This window comes from Myotis brandtii, unplaced genomic scaffold (genome assembly GCF_000412655.1).
Source record: "Myotis brandtii unplaced genomic scaffold, ASM41265v1 scaffold943, whole genome shotgun sequence".
NCBI lineage: Eukaryota > Metazoa > Chordata > Mammalia > Chiroptera > Vespertilionidae > Myotis > Myotis brandtii.
The window spans coordinates 196,351-221,212 of NW_005371890.1; the positions used below are offsets into that span (position 1 = coordinate 196,351).

A 24,862-nucleotide genomic window follows, 5' to 3' on the forward strand; every position below is an offset into this window, starting at 1 on the left:
ATCTCCTTTTTGGAGAATTTGGAATGGGATAAAGAGCCAGCCAGCCACTCAGTCCAGAATGATCTTGATCCAAATGGACACAAACTGGAGAGCCTAAGAGGGGGCTACTTATGCCCTCCTTGTGCACAGAGAGTCAGAAGGTCAGCTTATGGAGTGAGTGAGAATAAAGCAGCCTCGTAGAGACAGGAAACGGAGCAGAACTACTTCCTGGGGTCGTGACCTTGTTTCAGTTCTGGCTTCTGGCCCCTTTGCTGGCCCAGTCTCCCATGAGTCCTGTAACATATCCCAGAGGCCTTGCAGTAAATTCCCCTTGTAGCTTAACCTAGCTTGAATGAGTTTCTGTTATTTGCACCCCAAACCAATATACCTAAGATGCCCTGGGGAGCTCGAGTTCCTTGAAGACTATGGCTGGGTCTGTTCATCTGTGCAGCCCTCAGCTCCATGATTCTTGGCTTAATTCCATGAATTTTTGTTGAATAGTACTCACTGACTACAGCTTTTCTATCGGAGAGATAGAGATAACACTCCCTGATCCGCCCCCCAGTTGTCATATGCTCCAGGAAATTAAATGAATTAAAGCCAAGGGCTGGTTGATTCCATTGAAAGACAGGCCATGCTTTGCTGTCATTCTATCTCATCTCCGGTTTGACAAGGCAGGTGTGGTGAAAAGTTGACAGGCACTCAGAAGAGAGAGGCCAGCAGGAGGGGGTGACAAGCTAGACAGGGGATAAAAGGGGCTTGTTTCGTTCTGTGTGCTTTGGGATCAACTTGCTCTTTCATTAAAGGGAAAATCACCCTCCAGCTAGTAAAAACACCCCTAAGGAAATTAAAATAATGCAAATCAAGCTAAATGAATACTCCAGAAGCAGCACTAGGGCTTGGTGGGACTGAGTGGATGCCCCCAAGGTTTTCAAAGCAAAGCCTGCAACTGCTTTTTGGAGCCAAAACACTCTCCCTTTTGTTTGATGGCAAAGGAGGCTAAATGCCCACACAACAAGGGGGATTTACGAAGGAGTTTAAGGTGACAGATTCATCTTGCCATTCTGGCTCTCTGAAGACCAGAACTGAAACAAAGCCTAAGTGGTTAATGGTGATAATTCCTGGGGTTTCTTCCTAGGGGTGCTGAGTGTACAGAAATCACTCACATTGTAATTAAAATATACAAAGCAAAATGGTTCGAGGGGAACCAGAGTTTCTAGTAAAACACCTTACTAGCCACAGGAGCATTTTACCTGGGAAGTAGGTGAAGGAGGGATGGAGATAGGATGCACGCCTGTGTGTGTGCCTGTAGTGTGCTGGTGGTGGCGGGGCATGAGCAGGAAGTGCAATATTTTAAGCATAACAAGTCAGAGTCATCTACCCAAAGTGAGCAGAGCAATCTGAGCTTTAATTTGTGGCACCACATCAAAGGACTTACTTTCCCAAGCTTTTATCGTAGAGGAGGTAGGATGGTGGCTATTTATAAGTATACTAGAGGCCCCGGGCATGAATTCATGCACCGGTGGGGTCCCTCGGCCTGGCCTTCGCCCTCTTGCAATCTGGGACCCCTCGGGGAATATTGAAGAGCTGGTTTCACCCTGATCCCTGCAGGCCAGGCCAAAGAACCCCACTGGTGCATGAATCTGTGCACCAGGCCTCTGGTATGCATATAAGATCTTTGGTTAATCGCTTCCTGCCCTCTCCCCGCCCCTCCCCTCTTCCCTTTGAGATTCATCAGTTTGTTCCATAATTCCATGCCTGTGGCTTCCACTCCTACATTGAACATCTGCCCCCTGGTGGTCAGTGTGCATCATAGCTACCGACCGGTCGCTTAGGCTTTTATATATATAGATCATCATTGGGGCACCTCTTCAATATAACAAAAAAGATTTCCTTGCAGATAAATGTTTTTGACTCTTCTGATATAGCACAGTGACCCTCAACCAATGTTCATCTGTGATGATAAAATTATGCAGGAAATATTTTACTTCCATGGGCCTCTTGGTGCTAAAAGGGCCCTAACTGAGCTACTCCAATCCTTTCGTTTTTTTTTTTTCCTGGATGAGGGGAAGGAGATCCAGAGAGCTTACATTGTTTGCTTAAGGTCATCTGGACCTAGTATGACCATATGATTCACTGTGCCAATGAGGGCACTTTTGAGAGTAAAAGGAGGTGCCCTTACAATGACATCTGGACCAACAGGTCCAACCTGGATTGTCCCAGGGAAACTGGAGCATGTGAGCATCCTATTCAGACAGCTCAAGGCTTTGCCCAGACTCACGGGGAAGAATGAGGAAATGCTCTACTTGCTGGTGCCCTTTGCAAGGAGCTGTTATCTGGGGACTGGAGGGTGCTCCCCGGAGGCCAGGAAGGGGAGTGAACTTCCTTGTATGTGCTCAAGCTGATGGATTTCTCCACAGTTTTAGGCGGTGTCAGTGCTTGTGTGAGTAATTAAAAAAGGTGCCATTCTGAGGAGGACAAACACTCTGACCAGTGGATGGTGCCTTTTGCAAACAAAAAGGACACTTCCTCCAGGCAGCCCTACTCCAGGGAGTATTGACAATGATAAGAAAGTGGCCACCAGAAAAGGGCCCCAGGCTCATCTTTGTAGAGTAAAGGTATTTGGAATCAACTCACAGTGGCTAGTGGGATGTATAGGAATGTCACCCCTTGCATAGACGCCACTCTGGATTCTTGTTTGCTGTGGATGGAGGACTGCAATGCTGACCCTGGAGGGAGCCGGAAGATGCACGCTGCTGCCGGGAGAGCTGCCATGTTCTGAGCACTTTACACGTATTGGTCCTCTTAACCCTCAAAACAGCCCAAGTTGGGGAACCATTCTGTATCCTGATCGCTATGATAGTTCTGCAAATCTGTACATGTGTTATACGTTCAGAGAACCATATGCCAAAGGAGAAAAGTTATAATGTGTGATAATTTAAGAGATAAAGTAAAAAAAAAAAGACTACATACTGTAGGAGTCCATTGATTGAAATTCAAGAAAAAGCAAAACTATAGTGATAGCAGGTCGGTGGTTGCCAGGGGTCAGGTTGGGGGCACTGACTGCTGAGGGGCACGGGGGTACTTCTAAGGGTGATGAAAGTGTCCTAGGTCATGGTTCTAGAGGTGGTTACCTGATTATATATTTATGAAAACAGTTACAATTGCTGAATTTTACTATATAGAAACTTTTCCTCAATAAAGCTGAGGAAAACGGCCTGATAGCATGGGCATCCCTGTTAGTCTCATCCTATTGTTACCGGGAAACGCCTGGTTGGGCTCGGGCTCCCTGTCGCTGTGTCCAATAAATGAACGCAGGGTTGAATCATATAAGGCGTTTATTGAGAAGGCTAGCCAACCAAGAAGACAGGGCGCTTTACACTATTAATGAGGAAACTGAGACACATGCAGGTAGAGTAACTTGCTCAAGGTCACAGCTGATAAGTGATGGAGCCTGGAAGCAAATATAGGAATAAGTAACGAGCTATCTTAACCTCTGCAATTAACCACTGCTCTTGCTGGTGGGTCCCAGCTCCTCACCTGGGCAGGGGGACATATCAGCCCTCGCGGGGCAAGTGCAATAGGCAGGAAATTCGTGATCCCCACAGAGGACCTCATAGAAACAGCAGTTGTCTGGGGGCGCCATTTGGGTCCATCACGGGTCTTTCCTGAAGCAGACCCAATTATTTGATCTGAAAAAGAAACTGGTGCAGGGCATGGAGACTTGACACAGAGATCTGGTGATCTCTGGGCCTGCCCTCTTTTCCCGGCTGGCAGTGTGATTTAAAACCTCCCGGCTCAGCTCATTTTGCCAAATAGCTCCTGCAGGATTCATTTTTCAAGGCTCAATCCAGAAATTTCTAGCTCAGCAAATAGACCCAGAGCAAGGAAATGTATTCACCCAAGTTACCTCTGAGCTAAGGTAAATGGCTCCTCATGCTTTGCAGAGGGAAACAGATGTGTTCATACGCAAGCAAATGTACAGATATACCATACCTTGCTTATTACACTTCAAAGAAGTAACAGAAAAAGCAGCTGGGTATGTAACTTCCATCTGAGTGGAGAAGGTCCATGAAGCTGCAGTCCTCAGCAGGCACACACTGCCATCGTTCACATTCATTAGGTTCATGCAGAACTGGGAGGGAATGGACTTACCCATTCTAAGCAGATACTTAGAGGCAGAACCAGAGAGGTCAGGTGACTTATCTAAGGTCACTCAGCACTTAGCTGGAGTCAGAGACCTGGGTTCAAATCCTAGCTCTTCCCCATACCAACCATGTGACTAATGGCTTATTCTTTAACTTCTCCAAGTTCCTTTTCCTCACATGTAAAATGGTACTAATTAGTTTTAGCTCATAAGGTTTCTATGAATATTGGGTGTGATGAGGCACTGACCACAATGCCTGAGACATAGTACATGCTCAATAAATGAGAGCTGATGGTAGTAATCATATAAGTACATTGTGGTTATCTTTACATGTATAATCTGACTTTGGACTAGATGAACTCCAAGGTTTAGGCTGACTAATAACGGATTTGTCCAGCACTTTATAGCTAAAAAAAGTCCAATCACAGGAGCACTTTCTTTGCACAATCACCCCATCACATACATAAGATTGGCATTATTAGTCCCATGTCAGTTTCAAAGCGTAAGGAGGACTTATCCAGTTCTGCCCTCACTGAGATCACATTGGTCTTACTGAGATCACACAGCCAGCAAGAGACAGAACAGGGTCTTAAAGTCAGATCTTCTAAGTCAAAATGTTGATCCTTGCCCAGTGGCCGAGTGGTTGACTCTTAGGCCAATATCCGATCCCTGTGATGTGCTTGTCTCTATTTCCCTGCAGCCCTCTTCCAGGCCAACCCAACTACTGCTCTTGGAGATTGCCTCTAAGAAGCTGATCCAATGAATAACCATGAGAGCCGTCCTAGAGTTGCCCTTTAACTGCTGAAATGGGCATAGATTTATAGAGGCCAACTCTGGCTGGTATTTGGGAACGGATAATTACCTTCACTTACTATATCCTAGGCTGCTTCAGCTAAATATTTACTGCCCAGAATTCTGCCCTTTCCAACGAATTCTGAACACGAGCATGCCACAGGCAACTAAGTGGCATAATTCATTTGGGGCGATCATAAATCTCAGGCTTCCACTAGAAATGATGCAAAAAAATTAATGGAACATGAAATCAAGTAAATGGAATTGAGTACAGTAATTAGTTCATATTTTAATCCTCAGGTCTGTTTATTATCCGTCAACTGGCGAGCAATTAAGCCGGCACCATTGAGATGATTAGCTTTGTTTCAGCAGAAGTTTATCGATATGTCAGAGCAAATGAATCTGGGGGTTTTAAATGGCTCTATTTTGAATTGTACAGCAGCACATCCATGGAGCGGCTAGACATCTAATGACTTAATTTTGTGATATTATTATCTAGATTACTTATATTTAATATTACTGAGCTGTTCTAGATGATTATTGGGGAGAGTGAGGGGGGAGGGAGTCAAACTATAGAAAAGGAGCTTATAATATTAGATCCTTAATACAATAGTATGATTTTGCCTTTTCATATTGAGACCAAATAAAGGATCTTTAAGGCATTTTACTTTCTACCTTAGTCTTCCAATCGTTAATTTCCATATTTGTTGCAATCAGGCACTATTATGGTTCTTTCATTGGTGATATTTTTGATTGGGGGCACTTTGGTGACTTCTAAGTCCACTTCCCCATGGACGCTCATCAGTGGCCATGTGTGTAAAATACTATGTTAATGTCTTTTAGTTTTTTGAGGCTATATAAACACCCTTGTGATGGTGCTCTGCCCACAAAGGCAGGAAATCTGAATGTTAGGCGACACCTGCTTTACCAGGCAACTAGAACAGGTGACCTAAAACGGCCTTCTGAATCTTGGAATTTGACATAATTTAAAATTTTTATTTGAAAAATTAAAAATTCCAAACTAAAAGTCAGGAAAGTTGGGTTCTGGTCCTAATTCTGCCACTGAATCTCGGTGACTTTGGGCAGGTCTCTTGCCTTTTCTGGAATCTGATTTTTCCTCTTGTACAGTAAGTGGGTTGGAAGAGATGACCTCAACGGGGCCTCCGACACTGACACTTCAGATGGAGGCTTCAAGCAGCCTTGTTTTTTCCAATTGCAGGTCTATTTCTTGAAGTGGGAGATGTGGTCTTTGGGGAAACCTCTACAAATTTTAATGAACTGCTGACATTGGCCAGTGTAATAGTGAGTGGATTATTCTTACTTCACACCTTCTTTTCCGATTTGATTTTATTCCCGTGGCTTTGGAAATGGATTAAAAATAAAGTACAGCTAGCTCACAGAAGTGTTAGAAGCAGTACCTAACTGCAGTGTCATTGGTTACTAAATAAAGGAAGACCCATTCAACACCTGTAAAGCTGTAACAGTGATGGTCTCCATGGTAACAGTTAGGTTCTAGGATGAGCCTTGATCAAGTTCCAGTTAATGCTTGTCTTTAATACTGTCTGTAATATAACACCTCCTTCCCTGCTTTGGGTGAGCACTAGGAGGAGGTCAGAGTCAAGTGGAGGAGGATGGCGCTGGTCATAACGCCATCCTGGTGGGACCAGGTCAGCACTATGATGCAGGTTAGGATGAAGTCAACGGGATAATGAGCTGACCTCAGCAAGCTGTCTTCTCTCTTAGGCTGCCCCACGGTGTCCATCTAAAACTGGCAATGCACGAAGCTGCTGACTGGATCGGGCAGTCCTTCTCCAGAAGTAATTATAAAAATGTCCAAAGGGAACACTTCCTATCCTTAGGTCAGAGTCATCACCTGCTCACTGGTATCGTCATAATCTGCCCTACCACCACCTGGGCTTCTGACTTGTTTGCTTTGCTTCTGGAAGGCCAGTTTGCTCACTCTGGGGAGGACCGGCTCCCGGAATCCGGAACTTTGGCTCTTAGCATTGGCAAAGACCAGGTCCCTGGTCTGACCCTTGGAGTCATTCCAGGAAATGAGGAATCTAAATGAATTTTTCTAGTTCCCTAGCTATCAATTGTTGCATTGCTCCTCCCAGCTACCTTGAAGAATTTGCTTAACTGTATTTGTAAATAATTTAAAATAACATGCCTAGGACTTCTGTTAATATCGACATTAACTTGATTAGGTTTGCCACTATGACAACATAATTTAATTACTGATATACTGGACATAATTTAGGCACTCTGAAAGCTACAGTCTTTCAAAACTATCTCCCCTTACTCATTCAATCTCTTTGTTCAACCAAGTGCGTAAAACATGTATATACCAAGTGCGTAAAACATGTATGGAAAAGTATTAAAAAGCACAGCCTACTCTGTGACTATAGGGAGTTACCAGTCTGGGCTGACAGGATCCTCTGCTAGATTGTTGACTCCTTAAAGGCAGGCTCCAAGATCTACAGGTCTTTATTTCCCCACTGGGCTAGGGCCCAGCATAGGTGAACAGTTATTATTAAGGGGTTTGTGGATAAACCCTGGCCTATGTTAAGCAAAGTTGTGAATCTGAAGACCTGAGATAAGTCCAACCTCAAATATTTATTGTCTGGATGGTCTTGGGCCTCAGTTTCCCCAGGTAAGAAGAAGAAATACTAAGGGCAACCTCACTGATCTAGTGTTTACTGATTAACTGGGAGAATATATATCATTGTTTTTTAGATTTCATTCAGGGTAAAAGCCAAGTCCATACAAAGTCCATGATTTGCAGCAGCCCTAGCCCCAGTCACCTCTGACCTCTCACACCCTATTGCTACAGATGTGTTATTGCTGTTCCTGCTTTTCCTAGAATGCTCACAGCTCTTTCCCATTTCAAAGCCATGGTCCTTGCTATTGCTTCTGCTGGCAATGTCTTCCCCCTAGACATCCCCATGACAACCTCAGGAGTGTCATCCTCTCATTGAGACTAAAACCAACCACCCCATTTACACTTGTAACTTACTACCTCCATTTCTCATCCTCTGATACCCTCTACTCTGACCTATTTCTTTTCCCATAGCATTTATCCTATTCTAACTTACCATATCATTTATCATGTCTGTTATTTGTCTACCCTCACTGGCCTGAAAGTACCTTACAGGCAGACTTTTCCTTATTTTATTCACTGCACAGCATGTGGTAGGCACTCAACTAGTGTTTGTTAACTGAATGAGTAAGTGAATGAAAGTAAGTTGCAAAGCATGGAAACAGTGGCCAGGCTGTCTATTTCCTGCATAGTGGATGCTTCTCTGGGCAGGAGCTGGGATGTGGAGCTTAGCACATGGCAGAAGCACAACTGTCATGTGAAGAGTGGATCACATGAACAGCGGGCTCAGGCCACAGGTACCCCATGAGGTGGCTGGTGCAGTTCCCAGTGCCCCTCCTTACCCCTCTGAAAAGAAGAACTTAAGGGAGGTTTTAAAAATGAATATTTCCAATTTCCCCCAAATAAGAAAGATTCTTCTTGTCTGGCCTCACTACTGCAACTTAATCCACGGGCATGATTCTTTTCAAATATTATCTTCTGCCTGGTTAATGTATGTGTTTCTTTTCATAAACACCCTACTTTATACTGGACATTAATCTAACCACTTAGACATGATTAGCAAGCTAAGGGTCTTACTTATTAAAAACAGTTAATTTTCCCTTCTTAAAAACATTGAGACATTTGAATCCCTGAATATGCTCATTTATCACCAACCCCCAACAAGGCATTCAGGAGTTCTCCATGTAGGACATGAATAATTTTTATAAAAACGCAGTTGCTGACTGTGTCGTACATCCACGCAGCTTTATAAAACAAAGCAAATGATTACCATCAATTACAATAACCTCACTAGACAAGACGGCAATTAATCTAAGCTCTTCAGATAACGACTGTTGCACTGTGCCAAGGAAAATGCCGGAGTTAATGGACTTATCACGATCAGCAATGATAGATGGGGCAGATGGCAATGTGATTATTCATTGTCAACAAAATAAACACATGCTTTGTTGCTTGAAGGGTTTACCTGGGTCCTCTCAGTGGATAGCCAAAAACAAAGGCCAAAGGTGGCCATGGAGATAGCACAAAATACAAATACAATGTTAACCTACAGGATGGGATATATTTACTTTAACTGGGGCTAATCATCAGTGGAATCGGATTGGAGAACATTTTCTTTAAGGAAATCATGGACTGTGTAGAATGTCAGCATCAGAAGGCGCATTAAAGCTAAAAGGATGTGAGTCACTTTTATGAAGTTCTCAAATTCCATTCCATGCTTAATAATTCCGGTGATGGGAATTCACTAGTGTCAGAGGTAAACTCATTCCATTGATTGATAGTCCTCATACTTAGAACATATATTCAGCCAAATCCATTTTCCTGGAATTTTCACCCATTGACTCTAGTTCTTTCCCTCATACCACAAAGAAGATGCCAAACTCTTCTTGCTCACGATAGCCCTTTAGATCTCTCAAAGGCCAAATGCCTATCCAACTGCTTTCCATATGACATTGTTTTGGTTCTTCCAACATCCTGATTTCTGGCACCTAAACCGACACCAGTTTACAGACCAGCCATACACAGACCACTCATACTGAGATGGAGGGGCTTGGAAAGAAATGGGATACAGTCGATGTGGTCTACCGAGGGCAAGGTCTAACTGTACTTCTGCTGAGGCTGATGCTCAAGGTTGCCTTGGATCAATGGATGTGTGCGTGGCTACCATGATTGGGAAGCAGTTCTCCAAATCCCACCCATCTAGAAAGCACACAGCTTTGCTATTTCCAGAGGGCAATTACCTCTGGGTGCTCCTTTTTCATTTTTTGTGCTGTATGGCTTTCTTAAGTCCTCATTGTTTACAAAACTGGGACAATTTAGATGGAGCCTGAGCTGAATTGGCACAGTGGTCACTAACCGAAAATCTCTTGGGGGAATTTGTACAAATGTGCACACCTGGACCCCACTCATGGAGACTGATTCAGTTGCTGTGGGAGAAGAACTCAAATGTAAATATTTTGACAATGATTCCCAGTTAATGCTGATTTGCAAATGCTTTCTTCATTGAGAAAGCTTGAGAATGCTCTATTGAGGGAGTGCTTCACAAATCTCATTATCAGACTCTCCCGGGAACTTTTAAAATACAATTCCCTGGAGTGTCTGATACCTGTGGTCTGGGGTAGGTCTAGGAAAATGAACACATTGACAGATCAAATTGTTATATGCTTTCCTTAAGGATTTTGGAAGCATTCATTTACTCCAAAATTGTAGGTCATATATCAATTACAGAGCCCCCTTATTATATACTGAAGAAACAAGCTACTCTAAGGAATTCTACAATGTAAAGATTTTAGCCAAATAAACATCTATATTTTTTCATTCATTCTTTGAATAAATTCTTTAATAAATTCATCTTTACTCTGAGGGAATCTTGTGATAGGCACTGGAATGTAACAGTACAGTGGGGGAGGAAAAAAAAGAAATAACAGCAAACAAATAAATGAGCAAGTAACTCAACAAATAAAATGATCAGAACTCTTAAAATAACATGTGTTTTTAAAAGGATGAGTTTATCTAAATTTGAATATTTTGTAATTCAGATTGGCAGTCTGCAGTCATTCTTAATTCATGAGTTGTTGCCCTGCTCTACTTTAGGATCTGCAACTAGGGACTTTTGCATTACAGTGCCTTTGGCAGACATCTCTAATCAATCCTAGAATTTCTGCTACACATTCTGGAAGGAGACCCATATTCCTGCTCAACCCTGTCCTCTATGCAGCCATTACTAACTGAAGATGTATGAAATCTATGCATACCTTCCTCAATACTCAGTGCTCTGACTCATCTGGTGCCTTTGTTGTCCCTCATTTCTTGCTTTATCTTTGTTGTCTATCAACCTTTGAGTACCCATGCTCCTCACATTTGGAATCCTTGTTAATTTCAAAGTAACCTGGAGAGCTATCTAACCCAGCCTTAGAAAGATCAAATAGCCATCTCAAGATCACACAATTAGTGTGTATTAAAGCAGGAGGTACAAACTCAGGTTCTGTGACACCAAACAAGATGCTTTTAAAATTGTTCTGCATTGCTCTTCTTCTCAGCCCAGTTTAAAGGTGAGCCGTCGTCTGATCCCTTATGGGAAAATTTGCCAATTCTTCTTTGAGTTGGCCAGAGCCTTTGTACATCTCCATTACAGCATGACATTATACTTGAATGATTCGAATATAGCACCCTTTGAGCTCCTCCGTGATAGGAGCTCTGTGGTTTTATTTGTTTTAATCTCGGTATTCCTGGTAATAAGCAGAATGCCTAGGAAGGTTCTCAGTTGATAAACTTTGAACAATTATTAAAATCTGGTCACTGGACTCATTAAGGTGGTGCATTTCTTTCTCAGTGTATGGCCTTACGATATCAAAAACAATGCCAGGTTTAAACATGATCTTGATTAAAACCACTTAAAAAGACCAAGTTGATAATGAGATATACACTTTTGTTATTTCAGAGCCATCTTGACATCAGTTACTGAGGACTTGTAAACAGAAACCTCGTTACAGGATATTGAGCATGTAAACCCCCTGGCCCCTTGTTGATAACCACCCTCAAGTGCAAGAGAGGTCAAAGAGGTCAAATAAAACACACCCTGCTTGTCAAGTGTCATAACACAGATGCCATCTGCTTCAACTGTAGCTCTCATCCTATAATTGAGACTGTGGTTTGGCTCACTGCTGTGGCTTGAATTTTGTCTGGGGTGATGGTGGCATACAGTGACACTCACCATTAATGGTGACTATTTAGTTGCCTGACATTTATTTCACAGTAACTTATAGTTTTGTGCAAATTAGACCCATTCTCCCATAATGGAGAATTATGGAACCTATGTTATCATATATGACATATGGGAGATTGAATACCCAGATAGAAGAAAATGAAGATGCGCTTGAAAGGTAAGGGCTTGGGGTTGAAATAATGCTCTGGAGATAACTTAGGGCATGAGTCACAAGAGAGGTGCACCCAAGTTTTGGAAGGAAATATTCTGTTTCATTGTGGCCTTCCCTGGTAAACACTGGAAGCTCATTATAGACTTCCACATCAACTTGCAAAAGACAGAGGGAGGAAGAAGGTACTGACCTTCTTGTTTCATAGATTCAAGAGAAATCTCTCCACCTGTCATCCCACCATGGATATAAATAGGCACCAAATCTTATTAAGTTGCACTTAACCTTAGTTTCCCAACAGCTCCACCTACCTCCCCAGAGAAGGCTTGTCCGTTGAGGAGGTGCTCTGACCCTTGGCTATCTTCACTCCCAAAGTGTAGCCGGATCTCCTCCAGCCGGTGGCTGTATGTCATGGGCCCTCCTGATATGTTGACCAAGTGCTCCTTGTCCAGGCGCAGGGACACGTGTCTTCCAGTATTGTACATGGTCCCACTGACCTGCAAGGCAATGGGCAACAGGTCAAGCAAGGCTCTCCTCCTTCCATTTCTCACCAAACCTACCACGGTGCTTAGACCTATGCCTTTTGCTTCCCCCTAATGGGAGGACATTAGGTTGAACCCACATGTGGAATGGGGAGCAGCAGGCTCGCCAGAGGGCATTCCTGCACTACCTGGCTTCTATGGTACTTTCTGTGCAGCATAAACCACATTATCATTTAGGAATTTGAGGTAGAAACTCAAAGGAGACCACATCAACTATGACTAATATTTTGGACATTGCACCTTAGAAAGCATTAACTTGTCTTCTTACCATAAATACTTGGGATGTAGAAATGCTGCAAAAGTTCAAGTCTCAGGTGTGAGAAATTGGAGAAAGCAGTTAGTAGGGGTGAGATGCTACAAAGGCGAAATGAGAGACAAGGAAGCAAAAATGGATGAAGAGGATCAAAACCTAGTGGGAGACTGAAGGCATAGGTCTGCAATCTCAAGTGTCCAGTCCAGTGTGTCTTGGTTAGGTCCCTCTCTCACCTCTGCAACCAGATGTTGCACAGAATGAGAGCTCTGATCCTTCTTTAAAGCTGGTGGCCTCAGTGCGAAGCTAAAGAGATTCATACAAGCTTCCCCTTTTCAAAGATTCCTAGACTTACTCCTCACTCCCAAGTCCAACTTGCTGCAGTCCCTGCAAAAGGCTAGCCTTACTGCTTGTGGTCCTGTTACTTCTTTCCTTTTGGAATTTGATGTTCAGCTTCATTTTCCTATTACCTTAGCACCTCTCAACACTTGGTTCTAGAACACTGATTCTTCCCTTTGACGTTTATTGTCTTAGTCTTCTGGGTTGACTTGGCTCTAGGAGCGATCAAAAGCTTCAGGAAGACTTTGAGTGGGTCTGGATGGAATGTTCTAGGCTATTGGATGCAGAGCTACTTGCATTTTTTTCCTGTTTACTCTGGCTCCTTTGGGCCAGCCCTATGGATTCCTTAAGAGCTTCACATAACTTTTGATACTTTTATAGCACTAGCCTTGCCTGCTCTTCCACTTTCCTCACACTAGTCTTTTAAATGATCGGTTAGTTTAATTCTGTACAATGCTCACTGTGGCAGAGACAGTGATGCTTGCCAAATACTCCATTGACTCATTATGCTACCATCTTGCCATAAGGTGGAGGCCATGGTGTTGGTCACGGGCTATGAAGGGACATGACAAGTGTCATTTCCAGGCTGAAACCATGAAAAGCTTATGCACGATTCTCCAGTCTTTCTCTTTCCCTGCTGCATCAGCCAAGTGGGTGATGTAGAAATATGTAAATGTGGTGCAGCTACAAGATGAAGCCTGTGTCAGTCTGGGTCTCTGGCAGATTATGTGCAGATTATAAAATGGCCAGAACTCCTCCCCTCCCCGCAGCTGCACTCCTTACGTGTGACTCTGTAGCCGTTCCCATGAAGACAGGGGTCTATTTCTTCACCCCTTGAATCTAGGCTAGCTTTGTCACTTGCCTTGACCAATCACATGTAGTGGATGTAATATGTACTTCTGAGAGTAGTAGATCCTTACATGCTTTCTCCCTCTTTCTTGGAAACTTGAGACCTCCATGCACACAAGCCTGAGCTAGCCTGCTGGAGGCTGACACCATAGTGAGGAGAGCCACCCCAGGAGAGCCATTCTAGACTGGCCATTCTATGGATCATCCGCCAGCTAACTGGCCTGGCCAAATCAGCTTAGGCTGGTCCAGACCAGAAGACAGGCCCACAGACCTGGAGCCTTGGGAGTGAAATAATTGGTTGTTGAAAGTCCTTAAGTTTTTTGGTCCTTTGTTAAGTAGCAAAAGTTAATGGATACACACTATGTCAACCATCTTCTCTCCTGTGATCTGGAACTATCAACAGAGACTCTGGATGGTCTCTGCTGAGTTCTGAACTGGAAAGTCACATGGGGACCAGACAGTCAATCTGCTAAGCAGTTGGAGTCAGATCTGAGAGAGAGAAAAGAAAAGCAGACGTGCCAACAGTGACAGAGGAAACCATGCAGAGAGAGAAAGGGAACTGGAGAGAATAACTGCCCGACCTTCAGAAACTCTTGGCACCTCCTTATTCCAGTTCCTTCTTGAGACCTGAGCTGTACTTTCTCAGATAATTTACCAATAGATTATTCTTTTTTGTAGGTTATCTATTCCTTGCAACCAAATGATCCCTGTCAAGCACCCCATTCCTGTTCTCCAGTCTCAGATAAATACATATTTAGTCAGTATGACATAATGAGAATTTATATACAGGCCTTATGGTTAGAGCAGCTCAAAAAAATAAAAATCATCCAGAACCACTTACCCAATAAGCACCACTAATATTTTAGTATAGGTACTCTTCACACTCATAACTCTATATACCCATATTTTAATGAAAATATTTTATGTGTGTATAGAGAAATTATTTTTCACATATATGATTCTATATATAAATACATACGATTATATATAATGTATTAATGTAATATTAATATATATGATTTTTACTAACATGAATATTTCTGGTTAACTGTTCTTCTGTAATAACACTTTGCAATAACTATAATATGCTTCTATAAAAATATATAACTTATTGTTGAATCTTTCCATTCTCTCCATTTTTTCACTATTGTACAAAAATAATGTGATGAGCACCCTTATAAATAATAGTTTTACTAAAACAGGGCTATTTCATTAGGCAAATTCTGGGTGTAATGGTGTACACATCATCACTGTGCTTACTATCCAGTGCCACATCCATCTGCGGTGGAGAGTACATCCCACAGAGCAGGGCTGGATCTCTCTAATTCTCTTCAAACGACATGAAGAACAGAACCATAGGATTCAACCTGTAACATCCATGGGCACCTCTGGTTTGCAAGGCAGCATAAGAGGAGCTGCTCTGAATTCTTATAGGACATGTGCTCTCTCCCACTGTGCAGATATCTTGGGCTTCCCTGCACTTCTAGAGGTGCCTTCATCTGTGTCTGTTTCATGTTCCTAAGAAAACTGTTGTCTACTGAATCAAGCCAGTGACAATGTTGTACGCACGCTTGTCTGCATTTTTGCAATACTTAGGAACACCCACTGGCAAATATTCGATGGAAGAATCAAGGGCTCTTAAATCAAAAGATTCTAAATCGGTCTCTCAGTGACCTTTCAGTGAATTATTTTATTTATTATTATTATTTTTTAATTCTCACCTGAGGACATGCTTAGAGAGAGAGGAAGGTGGTGGTGGTGGGGAGGGGGAGAGAGAGAGAGAGAGAGAGAGAGAGAGAGATCAATAAATTGCCTTCTGTATGTGCCCCAACTGGGGATTGAATTTGCAGCCCAGATATATGATCTGACCGGGAATAAAAGTGGTGACCTTTCGGTGCACAGAACGATGCTCAACCAACTGAACCACTCACTCTGCAGCTTCAGTTTCCTTAACTGTGAGGTAGAGAAAAGAAAATTCCCCCCTGAAAACAAGGGATAAAACAGGTATGAGGCATGCAGAAAACAAATGTTAAAATGATAGAAGTAAATCTCGCCTTATCAGTAATTACTTTACATGTAAATGATTCCACTTATATGAGGTAACTAGAGTAGTCAAAATCAAAGAGATAGGGAGTAGAATGGTGGTTGCCAGGGGCTGGAGGTAGGGAAAAATGGAGTGTTATGGCTTAATAGGCTTAAATATTCAGTTTTGCAAGATGAGTTCTGGAGATGGATGGTTGCACAACAACCTGAATGTACTTAATACCGCTAAAGTGTACACGTAAAAATGGTTAGGATGGTACATTTTATATATGTATTTTATCACCATATAAAACTGGGAAAAAGGTCCCCAATGAGGTTGTGGTGAGAATTAAATAAATAAGACGTGTTATTTTCATTCTCCCCCTTCCCTTAATTTTGACGTGTTGCATGGGTGCCTAGCTGATGTTGAAGAACCCATGTTGATCTCCCATACGTCCTGGAGCCTGGTGGGATCCAGTGCTGCTTGCTGAGCATCACAATGAAGTACTTTAATTGGCTTCTGCATTGTGATGAGTCACTTGTCTCCCATTTAGGATTTTAAAGCTCTAGGCGTGAGATGCATTCAAGATCATTTTGCAGGCCATGAAGCAAACACAAAACCAGGGTCAGCAGGAATAAAACACTGCACCTTCTAGTTCTCAACGCCACTTCTAGACCCCTTCTACTTACATGACTCTATATTCATTCATTCATTCATTCATTCATTCATTATATTGTCAGCAATTCATACAATATTCAATATATGTCACTATGCACTAGGAGCTAGAAATTGTGTGGAGTAAAACCAGGCATGCTCCCTGCACTCATGGAGCTCGCACTCTCCAATACGTAGAGACCAGAGTGGGGGAAGGAAGTGATGGGGAATCCATCTGAAATTCCACCACTTGCCTATGTGTTCTTATAATTAGATGCAACACCCCCTTATCCCCACCCTTTCCCCAGACACCAAAATAACATTAATTTGTATTAATCAAAAAAAGCTGTGTAGCTTGGGTATGGTTTGTTGCACTTTAATTTAAAAATAAAGGCTTGACAACATTATGTATGATATCTAACGGTGCATCTGCATTGTAGTAATTAACATTGCAGCAGTGTCATTTCATCTGTGATGCTAATTACTGTGTTTCCAATGAACTATGTTGGTGCACAGCACGTTGAGAAAGTTGTATGATGCAGATCAGGAAACAGAGTGAATGGAGAAGTTGATGCTACAGCCGATCTCCAGGTGGCCTCTGGCTGCCTCCCAGTTCTCCTTTGTGTTGTATTTCAATCCACTGTGAAATGAGGAGAGAGGTGAATGGGATGCCCATTTTACAAATGAGGGAAGTAAGTGTGGATGGTGAATGCTCAGCGACTTTTCCCGGATTACACAGTTGGCACATAGGCAAACCCAGGTTGTCTGATTCTACATCTAATGAGCCTGATATGAGCAAATGCAAGTATCTCAGCTCATTTCAGATGGAAATTATGTCAGGGGTTTTCATTTCTTCTCCAGTCTGGAGATTCAGGGCAGAGGAAACAGAATCCCAATTGTGTAAAAGAAAGAGGTGGCCATCTGACTTGCACAAGAGCTACCTGCATTCTCAACACAGTTGGGTAGGAAAGGCAGGGTGGAGGGCACCCACAGATTCTGAGGACTCACTATGTGTCAGATAGCGTGTCACTTTATAGGTCAGGAAACTAGGTACACATAGGCTAAGAACTCTACTCAAAGGGGAGCAGGTGACGAGACTGACACTCAAAAGAAGTCTTTGTGAGCCAAAGTTCATGGTCTTCCACTGTCTCAGAGAGCAACTTCAAAGCCACCAGAGAGAGGCTGCATTCCATTTCTCAGTGACTTTGTAAATTCAGACATTGAGTAATGGTCTTTTTATTTATTTTTCTATATAGAGTTGGCACAGGCCTTGCTCACTTGTAACACAAGAGTGCTGGCATTCTTGCCTTTAGGATACAGTCTTATTTAGCAGATTGTCTTTGACTATAATTTGAGGGAACACAATGGGCTGACATCCACAAGAGTAGCAGTGATTGTGATGTATTCCAGGCCTTGTACTTAGCAGCTTCATTTAATACTTGCACTGCCCATGTGAGAAAGGGATTACTATTCATATTCTACAGGGAAAGACATGAGGCTCAAAGAGATTAAATGACTCTACACGAAGCTCCAGTTAGAAGTCAGCAGAATCAGAATTCCATTCGAGGCCTGTCAGATTCCACATTCTACAGCTCTTGAAAGAGAAGTCAGAATTAGGCAGAGTGTTAGGGAAATCACATAGTTCATAAGGAATTTCTGGGGTTGGGGCTAAACTTTTAAAGCCCATGGGTGTACTAGTTTGGGTTAAATTTGGCCAGGCCTGGCCACAATACTCTTGGGGGGTTTCAAGATCAAGGACAGCAAGAGGAATCCAGTTCCCACTTACTGGAGTTGAGAGATGGATCATACATACCTGCCTATCCTAGTGCTGGCTTAGCAACTGGGTGGCTGAGCCCATAATGTTGGCTCAGCGCCTAGAGGAGTTAGTGAGGGAGGTCCGACAACCATGTCATATAAATTAGGTGTCCTTTCTTTGCAACTGAGGTTTCCTATTATGTGTCTGACTGCTCTGCTGAGGTGTGTAATAGGCCTTCTTTGAATGTAATTAGTGAGCCTAAGAGATTTAAGAACAGCACTTAGTCTGGTCTCCTGCAGAGCAGCTCAAGATGCCAAGGGGTTGACTTGTAAAGGCTGAATGCAAGGAGCCAGAGGGCTGCTTGCTTCCATGGGCACTCCAGAGGCCCCACTGCCAGCAGAAACAACTGGAGTCAAATGATTGGCCTCACAGCAGCATAGCATATACATGGATTGACAACATTAGGGTAGTGTGGGTTCTAGAGCTAAAAGGACTTCAGAGAGAACGAAGCCCAATCTCTTACTCAATAAACCAGGAAATGGACACCCAGAGAGATAGAGAGACTTGTCTAGGATTGTACAACAAGTAAGTGGCAGACCCAAGACTAGAAATCACATTTCACCTTTCTCTTATTCCCCTCTCCCCCTTTAAATTATTGTATGTTGAGGGTACAGAGCAGACTGACATGGGAGTTAGAACTGCTCTAGTACTAAGGGTGTGTATATGTGAATGCCATAATCCATAGAAAAGTAGAATAAAATTCAGCCTGACATCTGGACATAGCATTTACATGATATGATTCATTTGGGTCTGGGGCTCTTCTCAGCACTCACCCAGATGTTCATGCTATGGAAATTTCAGAGCAATGATTAGACATGGAGGGGATTAGATGTTGAAGAGAGAGATGGGGGGAAAGGATGTGGAGCAGTGGGAGAAGGCATTTTTGTAATGCAGCTTTCAAAGAAAGCAGAAGATAAATATTTGGAGCTCTTGGGTTGCAGCTGTTACGAAGAAAGTGGCTGAGACGAGGGTAAGGAAGAAAATAAAACCCACCAGAGTGACTGGCTTTGAGTTGCCATAGATGGAGTTGTGTAGGAGGGTTGAAGAAGTACTTCCAAGATCTCACCCACCACTCTTAACCCTGGAGGGCGGATAGAGGTCTCTTCCTTAGCAATGCCAAGTTTATTCTAGTCTTTCTCTAACCCATCAGTATGAGTCAGTCTGCTTTTCCTATGCAAAGAGACTAAGATTTTGGAGTCAACATTGAAAAAGCAGATGAAATGATCACATGGGCTGCTTATTTTGACATTAATCCTATGATTATGAAGATAAAATTGAACCTATGTATGGCAATACTGACTCTTTGAACAACAAATAGTTTCTTTGCAAACTCTACAGGGATGCTAGGCAGTACCACTGCAGTGAAGCATCTCTTGCCATGATTGGTGCTAGTGGTTATGACCAGAGGAACGAAGATCAGGTATGAAAGAAACGGCCTGGTCCACAAAGGTGTGGGCTACGTGAAGAGAATCTCTTCATTCTCCATCTTCCTCAAGGGGACATTGGGCAGGTGGCTGCCATTAAGTTGGGCATGCTCTTACCAAACATAATTGTTGGTACTGAGCCCTTTACCTATACCTCAGCCTTGCCCAATCTCTGGCCAGGGTGTTGGGGGGAACCCCAGAGAAAAGTGTCTGGAATGAGTTTTTCCTTTATAGTCCTGGATTATGGGTTTCCAGGAGCGAGTCCCATGAATTACTTGTCTACTAAGCCATCGCTACCAACCAATGATTTTTACTATTAATTTAATAGTCTATAATAATAAAAGAGTAATATGCTAATTAGACAGAACATCCTCCCGGACATCCTTCCGGATGAACTTCCGGATGAAGCCAGGACTGCAAGGAAAGCCCGGGTCCCGGATGCCTGCCGGCAGACAGAGGGAAGCCCAGGTCCCGGGTGCCAGCAGCTGGAGGGAAGTCCAAGTTCCGGGTGCCAGAGGGAAGCCAGTGCTGGCAGCCAGAGAAGGAAGGCCTACTCTTTCACAAATTTTGTGCATCAGGCCTCTAGTGTTTAAATAATTTAATATTTAAGTAAAATGTAATAATTTGTCTTGTGTCTCCTTAGGTGCTTTATGAACATTTACAATCCCTACACAAAGTCTGCAAGGTAGGTGTGATCTTCACGTGTTCCAGCTGAGATAATGGACGGCACACAGAGGATTATGTGACACCCCAATGACTGTGCAGCTGAGATTTCACATTGTTGTCTACTTTTCACCCTGTGCATGTCTCAGAGGTCCTCCAGCGTAATGAACATTTCCTCTGCCCTGGAAGGAAGGCTCAGGGTCTTAAACGGATAAATATCATTCACAACCTAAGTCCAAACAGGACCCCCACCCCTGATACACTTATCTTTTTGGATTCACCATGGTGGCCATTCAATACTACAGCCCTTAACAAGCGATGGGTGACTGTGAAAAAAGACACTTATTTATAGAAACAGCATGGATCCTTTCTAGAAGCAAGTAACCAAGGGAAATACATTTTCTGAGTAGAGGTCACATCTAAATATACTGCTGCTGCTACCACGTTGACATCACTAGCCTCTATTGTACTCTATGTGTCTGCCGCTGTGCATGCATTAGCAACTCGATCCCCGCCACTGCCCAGGAAGCAGATAGTTTTATTGCCAGCATTCCGATGAAGAAACTGAGACTCAGTGAGGGTACACAGGTCACAGAGCTATAAGTGTCAGAGACCATAGACAGGAAAGAGCCTGTGTGGACTACAGACTGAGCTGCTCTACTGTCTCTGAGGAGGGAGAGAGGACTTCTATTCAGGAGCACTAATGACGTTTCCCCAAAGGGGCTGGCATTGGACATGGGCCTTGGAGAAGGTGGGATGCAGATGTCCAGAGATGCTTAGATTAGGGAGTAGCCTCAGCAAAGACCTGGGGATGGGAAAATGCAAGGCGTGCAAAGAATATGGTAGAAGTGACTAGGCAGTGTCCCTGGAGTAATTCAAACACGAGCAACCAAGGGTGGGGTGGCACGGGTAACTGAGATGGTAGGTACTGGACTCCCTGATGGTGCTTTACATAGCTCATCTCATTTACTTTTCAGCAAAACCTGTGAGGTAGGGCGTATTGCTATTTCTGTGTTACAAATGAACACGGGGCTCTGAGAGGTTAAATAACTTACCTAGGTCATACCTGTCCCCACTCTTTCCACTATAATATTAGAAAAGGATACTGTTCCCCCCCAGATAACTTCCTGCTGGCACAATCTGCCCCACCACACCGATTCTCATTTTCCACAGTTCAATATCAGACAGTGCCCCCACCGGCTGCCTATCTTACTGCCTATCATCACCACCTCCACCATCACCACCCACATCACCCCTCTCATCCCTCCTCCACAGTCTTTGATAATAGGAACTCAAAAAATCAGCAACCAACAAAAGCCCAACGCAATGAGTAAGTAGCTGACAGCATCAACTAGAATCTCACCTTGGGGATGAGAAGATAAATACCACAATAACCCAAATCTCAGAAATACATGGCTCAGTTTTATGCAACTGATATTCCATTTCATGGATCCAAAGCAACAGTTACATCAGCCAATTTATGACCTTAATATAGTAAAATGCCTACTGAGGGAAGGCAGGGGAGCCTGTGTGCTGTGGGGATGCTTTGCTGAGGTTCCTACAATCAGCTTTCTGGGGGTCCAGCATGGGGCAGCAGATGGTACTCTTCCCTTCCATCCATGACAAAAGTATTGAGTGGCTCCAGAGTTGTTTGTCCAATTGATTCAGCTGATATTATGAGAGCGTACATGCCAGATAAATCAGAGCAAATTAAATGCACTGCTGTGCTCCTGTTTCCTGCAAGCAGAAGACAATCTTAAACCCAGAGGGTCCAAAAAACCATCTAATCCAGCGGTCGCCAACCGGTAGTCCGTGGACCACTGGTGATCCCTGAAGTCGGAAAGGTTACATTCTAATCCTTTCATACACCCCGCTCTTGTCCTAATTCCATCATACTAGCCCAGTGGTCGGCAAACTACGGCCCCTTGAGTGTGGCTCTTCCACAAAATACCACGTGCGGGCGCGCATGTACAGTGCGATTGAAACTTCATGGCCACACTGAAGGGGCCAAAGAGCCGCATGTGGCTTGAGAGCTGCGGTTTGCCAACCACGGTTCTAGCCCATTGAAAACCTGGACAGATTTTTTTTTTATATACAATGAAGTGTTTGCATGGCACCTTTTGGCTATGTCAACCCCCTCCCCTGCATTTTTTATGGTCAAAGAATTTAAAATACAGCAAAACATGTTTTTACTACTTTCTTGATTTTCTCTCTCTCTCTCTCTTCACACACACACACACACACACACACACACACACACACACACTCACAGAAACTCTCTTCTTCGTCTCTGACATATAATCATTCGACAATTATAAAAATGCCACCACCTAAAAGCCTCTATAATGTGTCCCCTTCTCTCTGTCTCCACAACCAGTACTTAATCTTATTCTGCCCTGTTATTTTATGTTGTCCTCTCCTCTCCATCCCCCAGCCACTGCCTAATTTAAGCCCTTATATTATTGCATCTCCTCAAATCCCAGGTGCCACAGACTATCAAATGGGCAGATTTTGTCCCACCAGAGAGAGAAAATGCTACCAATAAAATGATGATACAGTATTTTTTGTAGGAGGCATCCTCAAGAGATGTTAAAGCATAAAAGGAAAATGCGCATCTTAAACATTGATGGTACACAGTATCTCAACGAAACCCTTGTAATCGTCTCTCCCACAATCTTGTAGGGGCACAGCAGGGCCTTTGCAATTGGGCCCTATCCTATAGCTCTTTTTTCTCCGCTTGGAAAATCCCTTCTCACCCTTGCAGACCATCTTCTCAAAGTCCTTTGGGACCCCACAGGTGTGGTGACGATGCTTCCCTGTGCTCCCCTGGCATTCTGAACGTTCTCACATGGAATAATACCTACATATTACTTTGTGATTATCTGCCTATGTGTTTTTCCCTCCAAGGGCTATGAGGAATTTGAGGACAGGCTACATGTCTCCTTCACTTCAATATCTCTGTCCCTGGTCTATAGCAAGTCCTCAATGAGATTCAGGGGTGGGGAACCTTTTTTCCACCAAGGGCCATTTGGATATTTATAACATCATTTGAGGGCCATACAAAATTATCAACTTATAAATTAGCCTGCTACATTTGGTAAAACATTTAATTAACTCACTATTAATGCCTTGGCAGGGCCAGACCAAATGATTTTGTGGGTTGTATATGGCCCGTGGGCCAGATGTTCCCCACCCTTGATAGATACTCCTGAACACAGCTGAAGACTGCATGATGCTCATAGCTTCTGAGCACAGCCACTAGAGGGCAGTGTGGAACCATTCCGTGGCCAGAGCGGCTGTTTCCCAGGAATCTAGGTTGCAGAGGCTGAAGGAAGCCGGGCCTCCTGTGGGCAAACTGGCTGAGAGCCTAGGAGGCTCCAGGGATGCCAGTACCATTCTGCAGATTCCATGTTGAGGATGCTCCTTGACTCCCCGTATCTCTTGCCAGCCCCTACCACTAGGTGCTTTCGGGTGGCTGCCTGACCACATTTCTTTCATAAGAGCCGAACACTCTTCCCAGCTTTCTATCCTGAGCGGATGGGGGAAGCTGTGGAGAGGGAAAGAAATATCTCCGGAACATTCTCATTTCTAATAAACACAGGCTTGCCATGAAGGGCCTGCAGTATAATTGCTCCACTTTGAAGAACAACAGGTAGCAGCATCAATATTTGATTTTTAAAAGGTTGTGCGAACGGTTTTAAATATTAAAGATAAAGGCAAAGTCTCAGATCGTCTTTTCATCTCAGCAGTTGAAGCATTTTAAACGGAAAACGGTGCTAATGAGCGGAATAAGACCGTGTACCCATCAAATGGCATCGGGTTGCAATGAAGCACAATCATTTTGAGGTGGGGGCGGGGTCGGGGTGGGGAGCCATAGCTGCACCAGGGAAGTTTTCTGTTCATTATCCCTGTAATGAGAGAAAAATAACGCAACCACCAGAGTAACTTCCTCCCATCTCATCGCGGGCTGTTTAGTTCCCTCTATGAGTGGTCTGGGACAGGCTCCGAGAAAACCTCATAAATTAACTATCCAACTTCCTGCCTAATGAGCCCAATATGTCAATTTTCAGTGATCAAAATGATGCAATTCAATAAAGCACAGTTCATTTTGTAAGGAAATACACTTTTAATAGGGAGAACGGCAGGGTCACGGGCCTCCTGAGATAATTATGGGCCAGAGGAATTAGCGGCGTGGAGCTGAACTCGCTGCCTGGAGACTCCCCATGGGGTTAGTGTGGCAGATATTGTCTTTCAGGGACAATAAATTCCTTCATTATATTTCCATTCCTGCATTAATGCAGCGATCTCCGATTTACTTGTAACCAAGAAGGCGGGTTATTCCTGCAACTTGGCATTTAATGCTAATGAGTGCTAGCAAGTCAGGCAGCTCCGTGTGTGTGTGTATGTGTGTG

General features: G+C 43.5%; 1 protein-coding gene across 1 annotated transcript in view; it reads right to left on the reverse strand.

The window, feature by feature from the left end:
• The window catches only part of CA10 (carbonic anhydrase X), a 375,155-nt gene that overhangs the window by 67,317 nt on the left and 282,976 nt on the right, over window positions 1-24,862 (reverse strand). Inside the window, exon 4 of the mRNA XM_005885958.2 lies at window positions 12,202-12,387. Within this exon, the coding sequence (XP_005886020.1) occupies window positions 12,202-12,387 (186 nt within the window). The remainder of the gene's footprint in view (window positions 1-12,201; window positions 12,388-24,862) is intronic.